At 35.6% G+C, this 19,204-nt stretch overlaps 1 protein-coding gene across 11 annotated transcripts in view; it reads right to left on the bottom strand.

Moving 5' to 3' along the window:
• mast4 (microtubule associated serine/threonine kinase family member 4) overlaps positions 1-19,204 on the bottom strand; it is a 184,432-nt gene that overhangs the window by 136,016 nt on the left and 29,212 nt on the right. For all 11 annotated transcript variants that reach the window (XM_077206313.1, XM_077206312.1, XM_077206316.1 and 8 more), the window contains exon 2: positions 2,723-2,876. In XM_077206313.1, coding sequence (XP_077062428.1) covers positions 2,723-2,876 — 154 coding nt within the window. The remainder of the gene's footprint in view (positions 1-2,722; positions 2,877-19,204) is intronic.

The following is a 19,204-nucleotide window of genomic DNA, read 5'->3' as shown; positions in this document are numbered from 1 at the left end:
TAGACACCCTCAGCTCATTTCAGCAGTGTTCCCTGTATACCTGATTCAACATATCAAACCACGAGGAACAGCAAGACAGACATCATACGAAACAATGTAGTCAAATATGGTGGTCATAAGGTCACGTCTAATGAAAATAGCATAATGGAGCTCTTAGGAGCCAAATCCAAAACAGAAAAATATTACATGAAAATCGCAACGTTCTGCAGTATAAAGTTCTGACTTTACTTTTCACACTGACTTTAAACGAGATCGAATGATTGTGATCAGTTCTATAAAAGATCTCGCTTGGATTGTCTGTGACTAACACATTTAATGTTTAAAAGAGGCCATATTATAAATTTATAAGTATTATATTTTTTCCCCTGAGGTCAACATGTAAACAATCAAGGTTTTGTTCTTGAACAAAACAAAACAAAACAAAGAAATGAAAATTTGGTGGAAACTCTGCCTAAATTTTAATTTGCACTTGCACATATATAAAAGTAGCGCCCTCAATTCACTACACGTTTTGCAAAGTTCTGCCATTTTGCTAACTAACACACGCCCCCTCTCCAAAGCCCTGCCCTCCAAAATGAAGCTAGCTAACATGCAAAAGGCATAAATGCATTATGGTCTGTTTCTTACACAAAGCTATCAAATGGCTCCAATACACCTGGAACATAGTGTAGTCCAGTGAGTAAGTTTGTGAGTAAATGACCCTTTAAAGGCCCGGTATACTTTATTTTCTGAGTTCGGCTTCCATCTCGCGCACAGCCATGACCGCACAGCTTATAAAGTAAACTCAACTGCGGATGAACATGAACGGATCGACACAAATGCAGTAGAATTGCTTTTCTATACTCTACAACAGTGTGTTCTCAAACTTTTTGGAGCCAGGGACCCCTTAGAGGGGAGAAAATTTTCCAAGGACCCCCTTATAATTATAATGGTGATTAAGCATATGCTTGCTTGCTACAGTTTGTACTCTAGTAATCAAAGAGCATGTCTAATTAATAGAAATTTGACAATATATTATATAAAATTTATCAAATATTTATTAAAAGTTCGACAAATTAAATGTTTAGAGCTCATATGAAATCCATTTTTTATTATTATTATTATTATTTAACAGCTAAATTAAATTTTAATAATCAAGAAGCATGTCTAATCAATTTAATTCCTAAAACTTTACCAATTAAATGTTTTTAAATATTTGCAGGTGTCACAGTTATGGGCTCTTATTTTGATGTTCTGTTTTGTTTCTCTTAGTTCCTGTTTCCCTGCTTTGATTAGTTGTGGTTTCTGATTAATTTCCCATTTGATTCTATGGTTACTTATAATTATTAGTCATGTCCCATTTAGTTCATTGTTATTTTCTTAGTATTTAAGTCCTGAGTTTGGTTATTTTCGTCCTTCGATTTTGTCCTTTTTGGTTATTGATACAAGCTGTTACGCTGCCTTTGTGTACTCCTGTGATTCCTGGATAATTGTAAATGTAAAGGATTTGTTGTGGAGTGAAGGGAAATAAATACTGTTTGTAAAAGTTGTGTTTATTTACTGGTATTTTACAGTATTTTAGAAATTAATAAAATGTGACATATATCCATACTACTTGTTTTTTGTTTCTCTCACCAATGCAAATATGATTCGGTATGACTTGTTACCCAGACAATGAGGTTTTGTGTCAAGGAAAAAAGGATCAAGAAAAATATGATGTTTCACAATATGACTCCTTACATCTGACTGTACACAAAGTAGGGCTGTGCGATAAATCGTAATTGATTTTCGATTTTGGCTTCCAACGATTATGAAAACAAGATAATCGATGTGAAACTGTTATTGTGCCGCATTCAGTCCCAAAAACCTTTCCTTCACAGCGGCGCTTTTTCAAGCCCAAACTTGACATTCAACTAAGTGAGTGTTGTAAATGCTGTCTATTGTTGTATTTAAGTCACGAAAGAGATACTGTTCCCTAGGTGGCGTCCTGTGTGTGCGCTCCGAGATGGGGTGGAACACGCATAAGCAAAGTCTATTGTTGGCTTCAGATACGCGCCTAAATGGTCAAATAGCCTACACGTAAATATGTCGAAATGCCGTTTTGGTAAGTGTCCTCATAACACAGTCAGTTATGTCTTAAAGTGAATGTAAACACTGAGAAAGAGCGTGTGTAACAGTATATTGGGTCTGTGTGTTAGCTCTTAAAATGAAAGTAGCCTAATAAATCTGCTGCAGTTATTATTGTTAATCAAACAACAAAAGACAAAGATAAAATCACTCACTGCTCTTAAATGAATAAACTGTAGTTTTAATAAGGATTAGGCTATATTTAATGTATACAGCAGTGTTATTTTACATTTGATTACTTTATTCAATTTATGTTGTAGGCCATTACTGATCTGGATGCCACTCTACATCTTCCTGAAAAACCTAAAGCACTGTTTATTTAATTAGTATTTTTGTTCTGTTTTATTTTTTGTCGGTTTTGTTTGTAATTTAGTTTCTTTGTTCTTATTGTATTGCTGACTATTTACTTGTCTTCTGTAACTGTTTTGAGGACTTTTACGTTCATTCATTAACCTAGTATTAGTTTTTGCTGAAGTATTAATAATTGTGAAACTTCACTGTCAGTTAAAATTACTAATATCATGAAATAAGACATTGATCATATCACCCACCTATAATCGAGATTAGGATTTTTGCCAAAATCGAGCAGCCCAAACACAAAAGGTCAAAGTTGTACCTGTAAGAGCGCCCCCTAGGCTTCCTCTCCGGAGCTGTTTGCCATCTTCGCTGAGTTGTTGTTTAAATTTCAGCGCTAAACTGGAGCCGTGAGATACGTCTGGGTTGCTGGACTTGCGGAAATGCATGGAGGGGGGGTAGAGAATGTTATCCGGCTGGAAGAGAGATGAGATAAACATGCAGTTCAATCTGGGAAACATTACAGGGAAGACCACAGCAGTGTTTACAAAAATACACAACATACCCAGTGCTGCATATCCATTACTGACAATACTTTACTCAATTGATTATAATGTAATAACATATTCCATCTCTAAACCACCTTTCCTTTTTTGGCTAACATCAATCTTATTTTTCAACCCCATCTTAAGTTAAATACCTGTAAAAATCATTTCATGTGGACAATATTTAAATCTCAGCATGAATCAGTCACTGAATCAGACAATTATTATCATAATTGTCGTTTTATTTTGTAAATACTATATATAACCAAACATTTCCTCCACTTTCAGTTCATTTGAGGCTACCCTTTCACCCCCTCTAGCACTAAATGGACAAAACAAGGCTTTTTCTCATACAGATAGAATCTTTCTAGACAAGCAAACACATCTGAGGGCTCTTTCCAGCTCAAATGATAAACACATTAGTGGAAACCATTATTGGAGAGATCCAATACAACAAACTTTTTATTACTAAAGCAGGGAGGGTAGCACTATTTTGTTTATAATTTTATTTGTAGATTTTGTATTACTATTTGTATTACTATTACTTGTTGTATCTGTATTTGTATATGTGAACTGGAAGCCTCAGTACCAAGGAAAATTCCTTGTGTGTGCAAGCACACTTGGCAATAAAGCTCTTTCTGATTCTGATTCTATTATATCAAAATAAAACTGATTATTTTGAATGGTGATATGGCGTAGTGCTATTATCAGACAAAGGCTGTAATTTAATTTAGTTAATCTAATTAAATATATGCAACACTAACTGTTCATTTACACACAAGCAGTTTGTGATCTGAATCTGTTCACAGTAAATGCTGCTTCTCATATCTGCATCTGCATGAGTTTGGGTTGCTTGTTTTCATTCAGCACTTGTAAGTGCTTAATTTGTAAATGAATAAGTGCTGAATGAAAACAGCAATTGTCACAGACACTGACCATACAACTTCAGTTTTCTCGGAACATCCAATGACAGCACTAAACGGTGATGGCACAACTATAAGTGCATCATCACAAGTTTCTGCACAGCCCTAACCACACCCTAGTGTATTATTCAGTCACATATAGCTACGTTGAGACCAAATATCATACCGTATCAACCAAATATCAGTTGATCAGTGATATTCTCTCTCACAGACAACATCGTTGCCTTTTCCATTACATGGATTTCTAATTCTGAATCTAACTCCTGTTGTTTGTATCTAGTGCTATCCTGATTAGTATTAGCAGAATTGTCTTAGGCTGCAGTTCCATCTTTCCGGGATCTCTATTGATGAGAAATACCATCACTTTTACTCTGGCTCAAATTAGGCACTGAACATGTTTAAAATTAAGCAATTTTAAAATGTTCTTATTTCGTTTAATATTTTATAATACTAATAATACTAATAATAATAATTATAATAATAATTATTATTATTATTATGTTATGTTGATTTTTAAAAACAAAAACAAAAGTTGTGATCATATGAGGAAGTAAACCTGGAGCTTTAGAGAAAAAAAAAAAAAAAAAATATATATATATATATATATATATATATATATATATATATATATATATATATATATATCATGAAACCCTTATAGCATCAAGTTTATCACTAGGAACAATCTACAATAGAATTCACCAACTAAATGTTGCACCTTGAAATGCATATATATTTTTTATAGCAATCAGATTTTCCATTCATAAACAGCACAGGTTATACAACATGTGATTGAAATTGAAGGCTATCACAGTATGTATAAAGAACCACGTATACTGTCAAAAACAGCTGGCCTTGAAGAAAGACTTTGCCATTGTTGCCATCACAAACACTACACATCGCCGTATGACATAAACGTCCTTTCTTTCCATTGTCAAGCAGAGTTGAAAAGGCTCAAGAGGAGCTGACTAGCACCAAGCTGTGGAACAATGTAAGAGTAGAGGAAGAGGTTCCTCCCCGTGAATATAAACAAATGGAGGCCTAGTGTGTTCTCTAACTGGAAGGGAACTCCCTCTGCTTAGAGGAAAATGATTCGTGATACTACACTCTTCTGTGAAGTTGCTGAAAAGAGCTGCAATGATCTGATGAAAACCAAAACCATGTGAAAAGACCCACATCTTTAGAGGAGAATAAGACCATATAGAAAGACATGAGGTCACCTCCACCTGCGGCCGGGACCAGTAAAGTTCATGTGGCATATCACATTTACATACAAAGTGCTGGTAATAAATATTTAATTGCACTTATCATATTTAATATATTTCTTGTGATAGCAAATTGTCACATGATCCTTCAGAAATCATTTAAAAAAGCTGATTTATGCTTTGGTTATTATCATCAATTATTATTGGTGCTCAATTATTAATAATGCTTCTTTTTATTATTATCAATGTTGAAAAAAGTTGTACTAAATATTTTTGTGGAAACTGATACTTTTTTTGGGATTCTTTGGTTAATAGAATGTTCAATATCAGCTTTTATTTAAAATATAAATCTTCTGTAGCACTATAAAACTAAAACAAATTAAATATATTTAATACAAGTAGCATGCAGTGGTGTTCTGAAATGAATCACACACACACAAAAATAAATAATAATAATAATAACAATTCATATTTTCAGGCCATTTCAAGTTTGATTTTGACGTGACAAAGCGATGATATCTAAGTGGATGAGTTTTTACTTACTTTTTAATCTAGTGGTGCAGGAATGACGCAAATTTGTTGGCCAAAACGCGGAAATTAGTTAGCGTTTTAACAATGGATTTTTTTTTATCGATTTTTGGTTAAATGGCTGAAATAAGGTCTGTGGTGAACACAAGCTCAAGAAACTTTCATGTTTTACTCTATGACATAAAATACATCAGAATAACCACACTTGTGATTTTTTTAGCTGTTTCATGTCTTGAAAAAGGGAGTTGCTAACAAGTGGCTAAATTGGACAAAAGAGGATGTCAGGGAGAATAAACGCCATCACATCAAACAGGTAAACTCAGTCCACTTTTACAACCTCGTTATGCTAATAATTGTGCTCTCATGAAGTATTCTAACTCGAGTTTTTATATGAAAAAACAATTTTCCCTGCAAGTTTGAGTTGTCAGAAGCTTAGTGATGGTAATGTTTGAGATGTGGAGCTAACTTATTGTCAATTTATAGCCTAACTTTAGCTATTTACTTCAGGCGACTGCATTTAGGCGTCAACATTCATAAAAGTTGTGTTTATCTGTGAAAATTATCTTGATGGACAAGACATGTAAGTATCATAAAATTGTGTTGATCACAGAGCTTGTTTGCGATAATCCAAAAGCCTACGGAAAAATCCTATTGGGAACCAGTGTGATGCTAACTGACGATTGGCCAACAAAGTCATGTCATACCTGCACCTCTCTATTAGTCTGCAGCATAATTTTTTCATCTGTTATGGGGAACGTGCACCAAAACAAGAGGCGGGATTTAGCACACGAGCCAGTCATATTCAAGCATAACCAATCATATCCAATCACAGCGTGATTGAGGCATTATTGCCTCTCAAATGACTTTAACCGATTAATTCCCAATTGCTCTGAAAGAGCTCTTAATTGCAATGAAAATTAATGAATCACATATTGAGCAGTAAGATGATGTTATAATATCAGGGCAAATCAACTATCACAACTAAACATTCTGACCCAAATACATTTGCCAAAGTTCTCAGGAAGACAAGTCAAGGTGAGCTTCTGCAGAAGGACATGTGCCTCACAGCCAACCAAGATGTGGCCATATATGCATTTAGGAACCATTTAGGAAACACTTACAATTGTTCCAATGAGGAGCAAAAGCTTTAGATGTGCAGAATATGGTTGTCCAGAGTTGTTTGCCCCACTGACCAATTCACTACCACCACCCCTTTCACAAACACCACAAATTTCTGTGCTCCTCAGTCAAAATGGTGAGATGAGATATTATCATGCATTGAAAGCAAAAGGCTTGTGTGTGTTCAAAACAATGCAATGTTTTCCCTAAAGGGAAAAGTTTGAATCCTTGTATATCAACTACAGAAGAAGGACAGAATATCTTAAATATATTGTTCATGTCAGGTCAATGATGATGCTCATTCAGATACTTTAATAAATGTACTTTATGCATAAAATGACTGGTTTATAGCTCTATGGTTTGCACGTTTTTAATTCTTAAAATAATTTAAATATTTCTGGGGGCATAAGTCAAACATGTCAGGATGAAACAAATGTGCTGATATTACAAAGGGGGAATATTTAAGATTGAGATTAACATTATGATGTTTATAAAGAAAATGTATGTAGTTTGACATAATCTTTATTATTTTATTATTTAAACATCTACAGTATATTTTAACAAATCTGCTTTGTTGCTTTATTGCCATTATTTCATTAATAATTCATTTTTTATTATAAAAAGAAAAACGTTTGCAAACAATGGTTGAGATGTGCACACATGCACAAACCTTTTACGGTTACATCACATGACATTTTCAGATCTATACATTTAAACTTTAAAGTGCCCCTATTATGCTATTTTAAAGTTTGTCTACTACAATAGGTTTGCATGCATCCAAGGTCAAATAAAACTTTTTTCTCCAAATTTTTCTCATAATATTTATTGCACATCACCTCATTTCTCAAAGAGTCAGAAAATTGTTTGTTTGAAGATTCAGTCTAAACCCCACCTTTAGGTGGGCAAACTCTTCTCTGATTGGTCAAATGGCCCACTCTGTTATGATTGGTCTACTGCTTATAGCCCATGTCAGAAACGCCTATTAACATGTCTACATTTCGGTTCCGGAGGCTTCCTCGGCACTTAATACACAGCCTCGAATTGATATACGTAAAAAAACGACACCATGACTGGAGACTGGAATTGCTGACGACTCGTTTCAGAATTGATTCTTTCTTTTAGAAGACAAAAACATTATTAGTCACTAACTTTGAGCTTTGAAACTTTGCAGACCTTTAAATTCACTAATAGCTATATTGTATTGGCATATAAGGTAATATTCGAAAAAGAATAATAAGGGCACTTTACATAAATATATAAGTAATTAAAGGGGTGGTTGATTGATTTCACTTTTATAACTTAGTGTGTAATGTTGCTGTTTGAGTATAAACAACATCTGACTACACAACATTCCTCCCGGGTTAGTGACATCACAAATCCTAGAATTTATAAAAACCCCGCCCCCTGAACCCGATTTATAGATTATTAAGACAGAATATGCTAATCAATGCTAGAAGATAACTACACATCAGCTACATAAATTCATCAACTAACCATTCAGAAATGTCCTGTTGCTTCTACATGTTGTCACTTCTTCTTGAGTCTCTCCATTGACATGGTTGACATCATCTGACTCCGGTTTGAACATAAAAAGCTAAAAGTTTATGAAATTTTCAGTGCATGTCTGTGTGAGGTAAAAATGACAAGCTGTTGAAGCTCCGTCCCCTGTGCTGGGAGCAGCAGCTCATTTGCATTTAAAGGAACAGACACAAAAGGTGTGTTTTTGCTCACCTCAAAAAGTGACAACTTTAACATGCTATATAAAAATATCTGTGAGGTATTTTGAGCTAAAACTTAACATACACACTCTAGAGACATCATAGACATTTTACATCTTGTGTAAAGGGCATTATACCACCCCTTTAAATAAATGAAACAAACAAGACCCTATTTGACAATAAGGTTGACAATTGAATTCTGATTGGTTGAATACAAACGTAAATGGTCTATAGAAATTTAAAGTATTATTTAACTAAACTATTAAAATCATCAAGTAAAATAAACTAAAGTGAATGCATAGCCAAAAGTCCAACGCCTATAGCAAACAGAAACTATGCCTGCAGAACAGGAGCTAATTTCTGTACTCATTGTCTGTTTTCATGAGGCGGTAATTTTTAACCCAAGCCTGCTAGACACAAAATAAGATAACATCTCTTTATGACCTCATAACTGGTCACTCGCCAAAAAGTTTACACATATCTCAACTGTCCATCTATTATAAAAACAAATGATGTTGTAAAATATACCCATGATGCATTTTGGACGTGCTTACAGTTCAAACTATGATTCATACTTGCAGTATAATCTTTTCTGTGGAACAGAGGTTGAAGAAAGAGTAACTTTATTGTAACATTTTATTATGTCTCAGTCCCTGATTGTAAACAAGGCAATTTCTCAGAAATTATACTTTAAAAGCATGAGATCACAGACAGCACAAAGTTCATTTTGGGATAGTGTGAAGTTTAAAGCTTTCATACATCTATCATCACCCAACCTTCTTTAAATAATAAGACAGATATGAAAGGTTATATAATTACAGCATAACTCAAGGAGATAATTCTGTCCTGAACTCTCCAAGAAGATTAAAGGTGTGCATCTGTAAAACATCCACATAAACCATCTCTCCGTGCGGTCTGGCAGCCTATGAAGGAAAGATATGTGGAGTTCAGTTATTTCTATGGGAGAGTGGCTGTGCAATTTCTGTGACCAATGAAGTGCCTTATGTTGCAGACGAAACGCGCCTTCTGTCTACTCTCTTTTTTTTTTTACATCATCTAAAGAAAATGTTAGTGGTGCTCACTAAAGCAAACTCAAGCCACAATATTTGGCTAAAGTCTTTCAGGATACAGTAGTTAAGACTAAAATCTGATATAAAGTAAAAACTAGTGTTGATTTCATCCGCAATATTTTAATTTACTCTTAGTCCAAGTGTCAAATGTACTTTTTAGTTATTATATTTAGTCAACCTTTTCTGTTTTTTGTTTAGTCAAGTTTTAGACGACTAAACGTCTGGGAATTTTAGTCTAGCTTTAGTCAATGAAAACTTTTTCCTACTGTCATCATGCTGAATAACGGTTAAAATAATAATCATGATTATTCTGCCCAAATTTATAAAATCACAATGATTGTTGTCATTTGAGAAGTATATTTTTACATTTCATCGGAATTATTGCACCTTCACATTTAACCACAAATCAAGAGAATGTCAACTCTTATGCATGGTTTATTGAACCTCATCTAGTTTCCTGATTTATTACTATTTATCATAAAAATTAACATACTCTCTAAATTAGGAAATCTTTGCCTGCAGGTTGCAAAGATTACGTAACACACCGGGCAGAAAATATGTCCTTTTAACAGAAAAGCTATGATTTGGGGGATCCAAACTCTCGACATCTGGCAACCGCAAGCATGAAAGCTCATGGAGGCTTGTAATATTTTGTCTCGTCTTTTTTTTTTTTTTTGGACAAATAAACAAAGATTTTGGTAACATTTCGGTTTTAACACATTTTACATTTTAGTCTCATCCTTTTTCCTCTACAATATTACATGTTGATATAGTCACAGTTATCGTTTAATGCCAATGTAGTCCATTTAGTCATGGAAAAAGGGTTGACAACGAACATTTTTCGTCATAGTTTTTGTTAATGAAATTAACACTAAAAACCATAATGAACTTAACTTTGCAAAATAACAGTTTATAGTGATGATAATTACAGTACAGACTAAATAACTAATTAAATATGAGTGCCTTAAAACTTAAAACTGTGGTTGGGACCTTTTTTTTGCCCATCAACACCTCTTCGATTTTGTAAAAATAAAATAAATAAAAACTCTAACACATGGCCTTTTGTGAGCTGTGCTGCGAGAATAGTGAATTCTTCAATTAGACAACTCATAGCACACAGGAAAAATAAGGATATAACAGAAGCTAAGCTGTTTTGATGCAGGTGTTTCTCATTTTGAGGCAGTCGAGCATAGTGTCAATAAAACGTATAGAGGAGAAACAGACTGTGGAAGCAGTCATTTCTTTGTCTGAATCCATCGGTGTGGAAAATAACGGCACCACAAATGAGAAAGAAACGAAAAAGGCAGAATTAACTCAGCATTGTGCTAAGAAAACAAGACCATCCAACTACCAACACACAAAAGTGCCTAAATAGCAGACAAATCAAAAACCTATTTCACAAGAAAGGCTGTGGCGTACCAAGTGACTTCAAATGGTAGGCAAATTACATGGTACAGATTACTGTACATTACCATTCAAAAGTTTGAGGCCAGTAAGCCATAAAATATGAAATTCATTTTTTAAAGATAATATTCCAAAATAATACTGTTTTCACTGTATTTTTGATCAAATAAATGAAGCCATGGTGAGCAGAAAAGATTGACCTCAAACTTCATGGTTATACCACGGACTCTACCTCTTTCATGTTTTCTTTTTTGCATATACCCTTTTCATGTGTTCTTTGTTTGATATGTACAATGGTAATACTAAATGTTATCTGAGGTATATTGGGGTACCATATAAATATCATGGTATAGGAATACGGTAAATATATAGTCTCTCTCAAAAATACCATGGATTTACTATCTGGTATCATCACTGAATCATGGTAGTGCCATATTACTGTTTAGTAAGCGTATTGTTTCATGAAACAAAGTTGTTTTTTTCACAGCATGCTGTCTCTCTTTCTATAAAACGCCCCTGGGGAGAAGATGTACCATCACTGCCATTTCTGAACCCAGAGAAGAGGAGGTAGTTGTCATGTAAAGAGCTTAGAGAATAACGTCCATTTCTCTATTATCAGAAGGGTAGCAATCTGTTTTCAGGTGGAAATGTATTGCTAACTGAAGGACCCGCACATAACTCTGTGAGCAGATTAGTAACACTATATGACACATCTCCCAGTGCCAGTCATTAATTCATTCCGTATTGCTGGACAGGGATGTTGTTGTGTTGCCATCGCCTGGAAACTAATGAGTATCAGAGAGAGAGTGAGAGAGTGAGAGAGATTTTAGGTTTATCTTTTAGAATAGGAATGCGTTCATTTCAAATAAGTTGCTGGAATATTCAGGGTCTTCACTCTTCAACATTTGGTTCAAAAAGCACAAACTCAGAATTTCTAAAACATATGGAAGATGTTGACATTATAATCCTCACTGAAACCTGGTGTCGAAATGATGCGCTCACCTACTGTCCCTCAGGGTATTATGAAGTAATTGTGCCCTCAGTCAAAATAAGTACAGTCCACCGTGGCCGAGACGTGGAGGAGTTCTGGTGTGGTACAGGGAAGATCTGGCCAAGATCTGGCCAAACACATTTCAACTGTTAAAGTTGGAAAATTTCATTGTTGGTTAAAACTAAGCCAAATTGGCATTTCTACTAGAGACACATATCTCTGTGCCATCTACATTCCCCCAGCGGATTCCCCTTACCATGATGAGGAATATCTCAACAACATCCACACAGAAATCAGCCATTTCCAGGCCCAGGGAAACGTGCTGCTGTGTGGAGACTTTAATGCAAGAACTGGATCTGAACCTGATGACATCGATCCAAAGGGTAATGAATATGTCTTTGGCCAAAACCCCCCGAGTCTCACAAGAAAACTTCCACCGAGAAACAACCTTGACCAAACAGTGAATAAAAGCGGTAGAGAGTTGGTGCAGCTCTGCCGAGCCTCAGGCCTGTACATACTGAACGGCAGGATCCGAGGGGACTCTTTAGGGAGGTTCACGTGTTGTTCAGGTCTTGGAGCTAGTGTAGTTGACTATGCCATCACTGACATGGACCCATCCTCCTTCAATGCATTCACTGTCAAACAGCAAACTCCGCTTTCTGACCATAACCAAACTAACATCTATATCAAAACACATCACACACCAGAACAAAACAGACCAGAAACCTGCCGAATGTATCAGGTCCAGCAGAGATACAGATGGGCTCCGGACAGCGCAGAAAAATTTGTCCATGCCCTCAGTTCTGAAGAACTAAAAAATCTAATAAATGCATTTATTAATAAGAAATTCGAAACAACTAAAGATGGTGTTAATTCGGGTACAAATGAAATCAATTACATATTTAAAAAAGCAGCACATAGAAGTGAATTGAAAAAGAAAGGCAAAAAATACACTAAAAGTGCTCCAAAAGATGAAAAATGGTTTGACTCTGACTGCAAAACATTAAGAAAACAACTTAGAAAATTATCAAATCTGAAATATAAAGAACCAAACAACACTGACATAAGAACTGAATACTTTTCAAAACTAAAAATATATAAAGACACAATTAGAGTGAAAAAGCAACACCATCGGACCAAAAATATACAAGAACTAGAACATGCAATAAATCAGAATCAGTTCTGGGATATGTGGAATAATTTGAGCACGACAAAACCACAAGACCTACCAATACAAGATGGAGGAATTTGGACAAATCATTTTGAAAACTTATATAAAGAAATCCCATCAAAACAACTCAATGACAATTATAATCTGATCAAACAAAATCTACATACTTATGAAGAGACAATTAAAAATAATCAAAACCCACTTGACTTCCCAATTACACACGAAGAATTGACAAACAAGCTCAAACACCAAAAAGGCAATAAATCTTGTGGTCCTGACAGCATTCTAGGTGAGATGCTGAAACACAGCACACCGGAGCTGCAGGCGGCGGTGCTCAAACTATTCAACACTGTACTTAGTTCAGGCTGTTTTCCTGACATCTGGACCAAAGGACTTATTACCCCAATTCACAAAAGTGGAAATAAATTGGATCCTAATAATTTCAGAGGCATCTGTGTGAGCAGTAATCTGGGGAAGTTATTTAGCAGTATTTTAAACAATAGAATTGTAAGCTTCCTTAACGAACACAATGTCCTGAGCTCGAGTCAGATTGGCTTCGTTCCAAATCACAGAACTACAGACCACATTTACACCCTACACACCCTAATCAATAAACACGTAAAACAGACCAAAAACGGAAAAATATTTGCATGCTTTGTCGATTTCAAAAAAGCATTTGATTCTATTTGGCACAACGGATTATATTACAAACTTTTACAAAGTGGTGTAGGGGGTAAAGTCTATGACATTATAAAATCAATGTATTCGAACAACAAATGTGCAATACGAATTGGCAACAAACATACAGAATTCTTCACCCAGAAAAGAGGAGTGCGGCAGGGCTGTAGCCTGAGTCCAACGCTGTTCAACATCTACATTAATGAGCTAGCGGTGCAGTTGGAGCAGTCTACGGGCCCTAGACTCACTCTACAGGACAGGAGCATCAAGCTCTTGCTGTACGCAGACGACCTGGTGCTGCTGTCACCCACTGCACAGGGACTACAGCAGCACCTGGACCTGCTGGAGAACTACTGCCAGAACTGGGCCCTGGCAGTCAACCTCACAAAGACCAACATTATGGTCTTTCAGAAGAAGCCCAGATGTCAGGAACACAGATACCAGTTCAGTCTAGGCAGCACCGGCCTAGAGCACACGATGCAGTACACTTACCTCGGCCTGGTCATCACTGCATCGGGGAGTTTCAGTGTGGCAGTGAATGCTCTCAGAGATAAAGCTCGAAGAGCTCTATATGCAATTAAGAAGAAATTCCAAAACACTGAATTACCGATTCCAATCTGGTGTAAAATCTTTGATAGTGTAATTCAGCCCATTGCGCTGTATGGAAGTGAGGTGTGGGGTCCACTCAGTGATCAGAGCTACACTAGATGGGACAGACATCCAACAGAAGCCCTACACACAGAATTCTGCAAAATGATACTAAAACTACAAAGGAAAACCCACAATAATGCATGTAGGGCAGAATTAGGCCGATTCCCATTGAATATTAATATGCAAAAAAGATCCCTCAAATTCTGGATGCATCTAAAATCAAGTCCCACAGAAACGCTGCATTTTAAAGCACTACAAACCCAAGAACTGAACCCCGAAAAGAGTCTCCTCAGTCAGCTGGTCCTGAGACTAACTAACCCGACTAACTCTACTAACACTAACCAGTCTCAGACCAGCACTGCGTCTCACACACACATCAGAATAAACCAAATTATCAAACAGTCTAAAAATACATATCTGGAACATTGGGATCAAGAAACCAAAACACAAAGTAAACTACAATTCTATCGAAATCTGAAATCAAATTATGAAATGGAAGAATATCTCCAGAGTGTGAGAGACACAAAGCGGAGACGGATCCTGAGCAAGTACAGGCTGAGTGAACACAGTCTAGCCATCGAGACCGGCAGACACAGAAAGAGCTGGTTACCACGAGAGCAAAGGGTGTGTGTTCAGTGTAGGACAGGAGAGATCGAGACAGAGACACACTTCCTCCTTCACTGTCACAGATACAGTTCAGTCAGAGACCTCTACTTCAACAAACTCACTCACTTAATATAGAACTTTACAGCCATGACTGAAGTAGATCAGATAAAGATCATACTGGGAGAGGGACACACAGCAGCACTGGCTGCCAGATACGTATGTGTATGCCACAGCCTGAGAGACAGCAGGTGAATGTGTGTGTGTATCTGACCTCAGTGTGTTTCCCTACTGTCCACCACAGTGACCCTCAGTAATATGTGTGTGTGTGTGTGTGTGTGTATATATATATATATATATATATATATATATATATATATATATATATATATGTTAAAACACTGTGGTATCAAATGTTCACAGAAATTATAATCTGTTACACTGTTAATTTTTGCAATTAATTTAATTTGTACATTTAAATTTAAGTTGTTATAATACTTTATTATTCTTTATTATTATACGATGTATCACAAGCTTTTGCAATGTTGTAATATGTACAGTCATGCCAATAAAGCAAATTGAAGAGAGAGAGAGAGAGAGAGAGAGAGAGAGAGAGAGAGAGAGAGAGAGAGAGAGAGAGAGAGAGAGAGAGAGAGAGAGAGAGAGAGAGAGAGAGAGAGAGAGAGAGAGAGAGAGAGAGAGAGAGAGAGAGAGAGAGAGAGAGAGAGAGAGAAACATGTTCCGTTCAACCATCAGGGTCAAAGTGAATTTGCACTGTTATATAATTATATAAGAGCATTTTTATGAATTTTACATCAGAGGTATTTCACAGTTACTGTAGTTCAGCTTTTTCAAAATATTGAGTAACAGTGGGATACATTTATGTCAATATCCCAGGTAATTAAGGCCTGCAGCCTGACAAAGCATCAGTTCTCTTTACAATGCAGTATTTTACAGTTATATACAATATATTGTTATGGAAGCCTCACGCTCATGCAGTGGTATTTGAACACACTATTAATGATTAGTTAGGCTGGATCCCAATCTGCTGATTTATTTGCAGCTCGCTGACAATGGGAAAGTGTATACTGTAAATGACCACACAGTACACTAGGACATAGTATCATAAAAATGTCTGATACCACATATTGTGGTAAGTAAAATGAAATAAGTAAACAATAAATAAATAAATAAAACCAATAAATAAACTATTTTTATTTTTTAATCACAGCAATAAAAAGAAATAATTAAATCAAAATAAGTAAATAAATAAAACGTGTGTGTGTGTGTATATATATATATATATATATATGTATATTCTCAGGGGGAATTCTCAGTTGGGAGTAAAAGACTCCAGGGAATGTGTGAAAGTTAAAAAAGTGGTATATTCGCTTTGGTTCTCCCTTTGTTATTAGTAGTTCCTAATTTTTTTTCATTGTTGGTCAGTTAAACAAACTCAGTCCTTCAGTACCAAATATGACTTTTTGGTTCAAAGTTCTAAACCACTGTGGTGTACTTTTTTTAAAAATTGTGTGCATTTTGCTTTTTGATTTCACTGAATTGGTAGCAAGCTGTGGAGACGCTAAACATTAAGAGTGGCACAGAACACTCACAAAATATTACAGATAACAAATTACAGTTCCTTGACTCAACACACATGGGCAAAATTAAAACATGTGGAGATGTTTCCTCGGTAATGGATATATCTCTGACATGAGTCATTTAATTTAGTGGCGATGCTTATGGAGACAAATATGAGATTCAGTTGCTTTGTTGTTGAGCTAGCAAAGAGTAAGGCCTCTGTCTAAATACACACAACAGATATATAGGTCATGTACCCTTGCTACCAACTTATACCGTAAACAGCAGTGTTTGTTTACCTGATGATGTCATAGGACCTTCTGGTCATCTTTGTGTATCAGATTACTTCACTTTTGCATTACACGGCTGGGAAAACTGATCTTCTGAACTCCAATCCCTCCCAACCAGTGCTGCTAATGTTATTAGCAACTCATTTTCCATTACTACAAATTGTCTGAACATCTGACCAGTGGCATCTCATATGTCACTGTCAGAAATGAATCAACAAGAAGACATATCATATGCAAAAGGTCAACCTCACACGATAGGAGAAGCTGCCCATGTCCCCAAAAATAGCCAAGGCTAATATTCTAACACCAGACGTGTAAACCATAGCCACCAGCCACAACAGAAGTGACACATGAAACATGGGGAACTGATGAGGTCTTATTTGGTTATATCTTGCTTAAACTTTATTTATTTTTTACATTAAGGTTTTAAAAAATCTATACTTTTGACAAATGTTTAAATGTGTGCAGTGGCATTCTGAAATGATGGGGGCAAAGTCAGAAAATATAGAAATAAAAATAATGGTTATACATAATGTTGAAACATTTTCCAGGTTAAATAAATGAACATTAAAACTATCAAAAAAACAACAACAAATCAACACTTTTATTTTGTATTTTTACATTAACAAAGAAATTAATTTTCTAATTATTAAATCACACATAAATACAAAAAGAAAATGCACAGATCATGTTTCAAGTTTGATTTTGACATGACAAAGCAGTGAAAGCTGAGGTGAGTTAGTTGTATACTTGCTTTTTAATGAGTCTTAAAATTAACATTATTATTTACTACCATTAATAGCATTAATTTAGCCGATTTTGTATCATGTGAACAATGCCTGCTTCCCTTGCCTCCTCAAAGGAAACACTCCTAAATCAAATAGATCCTCACAAAAAAGGAAAATCTGTAATTATGTGAGATGCAGCTGATGATTATCAGTGAACACTGACTTAAAGTTTTGGTCTGTTCCTCACAAAGCTATTGTAGGAATTTACAAGACAGGATACAGGTTTCAGGCAAACATTGCGTTCATGCAGAACAGAAATAAAAAAATTAAAACTAAAATTTCTTGGTGCACCTGATGCATAGTGGACTTTTGAAGACTTCCACAAAATGTGTCAACCAGTAATTCAATAAAATACAATTGTGGCAATTAGTATTATACAATGCTTGAGTTTTCAAAGATATAGTAATTTTTCCCTCAATCCTCCTCAATTGCACAATGGTGTTGCAAAGTGTTACACAAAGGTTCTGGGAGTATTACAAACCACTTTATTCTGTCAGATACACCGTGCATATGTCTGTCTGCTCATCAGATCCATATTAAATGTTTATTTCCGATCTTTTGTTTTATGTTGCCATTTCAGTTAGGTCAGGGGTGTCCAATCCTGCTCCTGGAGGGCCACTATCCTGCAGAGTTAAGCGCCATTCCTAATAAATAAACACACCTAAACCAGCTAATCAAGATCTTCAGGATTGGGGCAGGCTGGAGCTAAACTCTAAAGGACATTGGGCATGCATAAGCAGGATTGGACTAAGATAGCTTTCTTGAAAGAGATTTTAATCCCAAGGAAATAAGGGACATTATATAAAGCAATTTTACTCTTGTTTGATAAATGCCCATTTTGGGTGCTAGTGTTAATAAGTAATTATGTTCTGTATATTTTCTCACAAAAAAATGAATGGTTCAATAATAGGGCTGGGTATTGACACAAATTTCACAATTCGATTCGATTTCTATTCACAAGCTTGCAATTCGATTCGATTTTCGATTCCGATTCGATTCGATTCGATTCAATATTGATTATTTTGGATATCAGGTACAATACATGGCAATCTCTTAACTAATGCTGTAAATATGGGAGTCAGTTGTATCATTAAAATTGTTTCATTAGCCTACTATAGCCTAATATTGAAGGTAAAGATTTAGTGATTTGTATACAAACACTTAAATTACACTTTTATTTATTTTTCTAATAATAAAAGTTATATGAAATATGAACATTTAAATGGTGGCTAGGGTGGCCATACGTCCGGATTTTAGCCAGACAGTCGGGATTTTAAGCCCCCTGTCCGGCGTCCGGCACAGCCTCAAGCCTGACACTCATTTGTCCTCCTTTTTGGAGATGTGCTGAATCGGCCTAAAAAAAACCCGTTCTAGAATCTTTATTGAGACGCAGCAGAATAGCGTCTAATGCCATAAGATCTCTAGTCAAACAAATGATTGGCTGAAAGCGATGTCAAATAAATATCTGATATATCATTGGTTTAAAAACAAACAAGCCTCCACGTGCTGGCTACGCCTACGCCATATCATAACGTTAGC

This window comes from Siphateles boraxobius, unplaced genomic scaffold (genome assembly GCF_051911475.1).
Source record: "Siphateles boraxobius isolate OS27281-9 unplaced genomic scaffold, OSU_SipBor_1 56, whole genome shotgun sequence".
Taxonomy (NCBI): domain Eukaryota; kingdom Metazoa; phylum Chordata; class Actinopteri; order Cypriniformes; family Leuciscidae; genus Siphateles; species Siphateles boraxobius.
The sequence above is the reverse complement of the archived record's forward strand: the minus strand, read 5'-3'. Positions and strand labels throughout refer to the sequence as shown.